The 2,307-nt window shown below is 44.0% G+C and overlaps 1 protein-coding gene across 1 annotated transcript in view; it reads left to right on the top strand.

Moving 5' to 3' along the window:
- The window catches only part of LOC109847175 (pentatricopeptide repeat-containing protein At3g28660-like), a gene marked incomplete at its 5' end in the record, with an annotated part of 2,835 nt that continues 1,283 nt past the window's right edge, over positions 756–2,307 (top strand). The window contains 2 exons of the mRNA XM_020416419.1: positions 756–2,050; positions 2,137–2,223. Of these exons, the coding sequence (XP_020272008.1) occupies positions 756–2,039 (1,284 nt within the window). The remainder of the gene's footprint in view (positions 2,051–2,136; positions 2,224–2,307) is intronic.

Raw genomic sequence — 2,307 nt, 5'->3', positions numbered from 1 at the left:
TGAGAATTGGTAATTAGATATTTAATCTTCTATAAATTATTTAAGTGAATACAAAGTGTTTGTTTTATGAATTTGATTTTGATATGTATTTGTTAATGTTATATACTCAAATGTTTTAGAATCTATTTGCAATGTTGGATTTTGTAGAGAACTTGTACTGGCAAGTATATACCTTTTGATTTCACTAATGGAAGTAAATTATTAGTAAGAATACTCTTTTTTGTTTTTCTATCTCATTATAGGTAAGATGTGATGCCATAAAACTGCTAGAAGTCTTTACATTACTGAGAACATTTTCACCAGGTACTATTGTTTTGTAATATTAGATTTTATGTTTAGATAAATAGATACTTGTTGTCTGCCCCACCAAGAAAAATTTTCTGGATCTGTCCCCGAACATGTCTGTGCATGAATCGCCCTTTTTTTCAATTATTTCAAATGATTGTCAAAATAATTAAAACGATTATACAAAGAAGCGTAGACAATTTAAACTGAAATAGCTAGAATAAATTTTGCTAAGCGTACAAGAGGAGAAATTTTTGGCATAGTAAACGTTGCAATTGCGAAAGGCTAATAATCCACACAATGTTTGAATATTTGCATGGCCGATAACGTATTCGAATGAGAAATAATGGGTGTGAGGTGGCTGCAGGTGTATCTCATCGTTCATCTCTCTTTGTAGCTCATATAATGGAATGAGGCCGCAACTGTTAAAAACCAATAAGACCACAAATAATCCCAATCCTCTCATCTCTTCCTCCTTCATCATCACCTCCGTCCTCTCTCTCCACTCCCTCTCCCCCGCCATCCGCCTCTTCTCCCTCCTCCCCTTCCCCTCCCCTCTCCTCCCCTTCAACTCCCTCCTACGCTCCGTCTCCCACTTCCGCTTTTCCAATCCCAATTCTTTATTCCCTCTATTCTTCTTTCTTCAACTCCTTCGAAATGGCATATCCCCCAACCGGCACACCTTCCCCCCTCTCCTCTCCTTCCTTTCCCACCGTCGCTACCCCTTCCCTGCCCCTCTCCACTCCTTCCTCCTCAAGTCCTCTTTCATCCCCTCTGACCCTCATGTCTCCTCCTCCCTCCTTTATCTTTATGCCTCCTCCAACCACCTCCCTTCTGCCCTCCACTTGTTTGATGAAATTCCCCGCATAAACAAAAACCTCTTCCTATGGACTTCCCTCATTGCATCCCACAACAATGCTGGCCTCCACGCCCAAGCTCTTCTTGTATTTGAGCGAATGCAGTACTCCGGCATCAGGCCAAATCGGGTCACTATGATCTGCTCTCTGGCTGCGTGCTCGGCCCTCGGCGCTCTAGATATGGGGGTTTGGATCCATGGGTTTGTGAAGAGGAGCAAGTGGGAGGTGGATGTTGTGTTGGGGACCGCTTTGATCGATATGTATGGCAAATGTGGAAGGATTGATGAAGGGGTTTGTGTTTTTGAGAGTATGAAGGAGAGGAATGTGTACACTTGGAACGCAGTTATTGGGGGGCTTGCACGTGCAAAGAGCGGGGAGAAGGCGGTGGAGTGGTTCTTCCGGATGGTAGAGGTGGAAGGGGTGGATCCTGATGAGGTGACTCTGGTTGAGGTCTTGCGTGCTTGTAGCTATTCGGGCTTGGTTGAGATTGGGAGAAAGATGTTTGAATCAATTTGTGACGGTAGATATGGGTTTAGGGCGGGGATCAAGCACTATGGGTGCATGGTTGATCTTTTGGGTCGCGCTGGCCTTCTTGATGAGGCGATGGAATTGATTGAAATGATGCCATTCGAACCTACTGTGGTTATATGGGGTTCGTTTTTGGGTGGGTGCAGAGCTCACGGGAACATGAGGCTGAGTGAGATTGCTGCAAAAAGGCTCATAGAGAAGGAGCCTGAGAATGCTGCACATTATGTAGTACTGTCCAACTTGTATCGTGAGATGGGGAGGTGGAGGGATGCTGAGGAGTTGAGGAGGTTGATAAAGGAGAGGGGGATGAGGAAGGATGCTGGATTTAGCTTCACAGGAGCTGATGATGCTTTAGAGACCTTTGGTTAAGCTACCATATGGTTAGCCTCATCAATACCTGATTTTGTCTTTCTTTAGTGTTATTGTTGTTTCATCTCTTGCTGCAACTTCCCCAGTTCCACTGCAGATAAAAGAGAGGCAATGAGGATGGATGCTGGATTTACCCTCACAGGAGCTGCTGATGCTGCGGAGTCCTTGGTTAAGTGACCAAAAGGTCAGCTTCCTCGACACTTATGAGCATCTTCTTTCTCTTTCTTTATTTATTTTTGATTGTTTCATCTCTTGTTGCAACTTCCCC

The sequence above is a fragment of the Asparagus officinalis genome, chromosome 7 (genome assembly GCF_001876935.1).
Source record: "Asparagus officinalis chromosome 7, Aspof.V1, whole genome shotgun sequence".
NCBI lineage: Eukaryota > Viridiplantae > Streptophyta > Magnoliopsida > Asparagales > Asparagaceae > Asparagus > Asparagus officinalis.
This window is presented reverse-complemented; position numbering and strand designations above follow the sequence as displayed.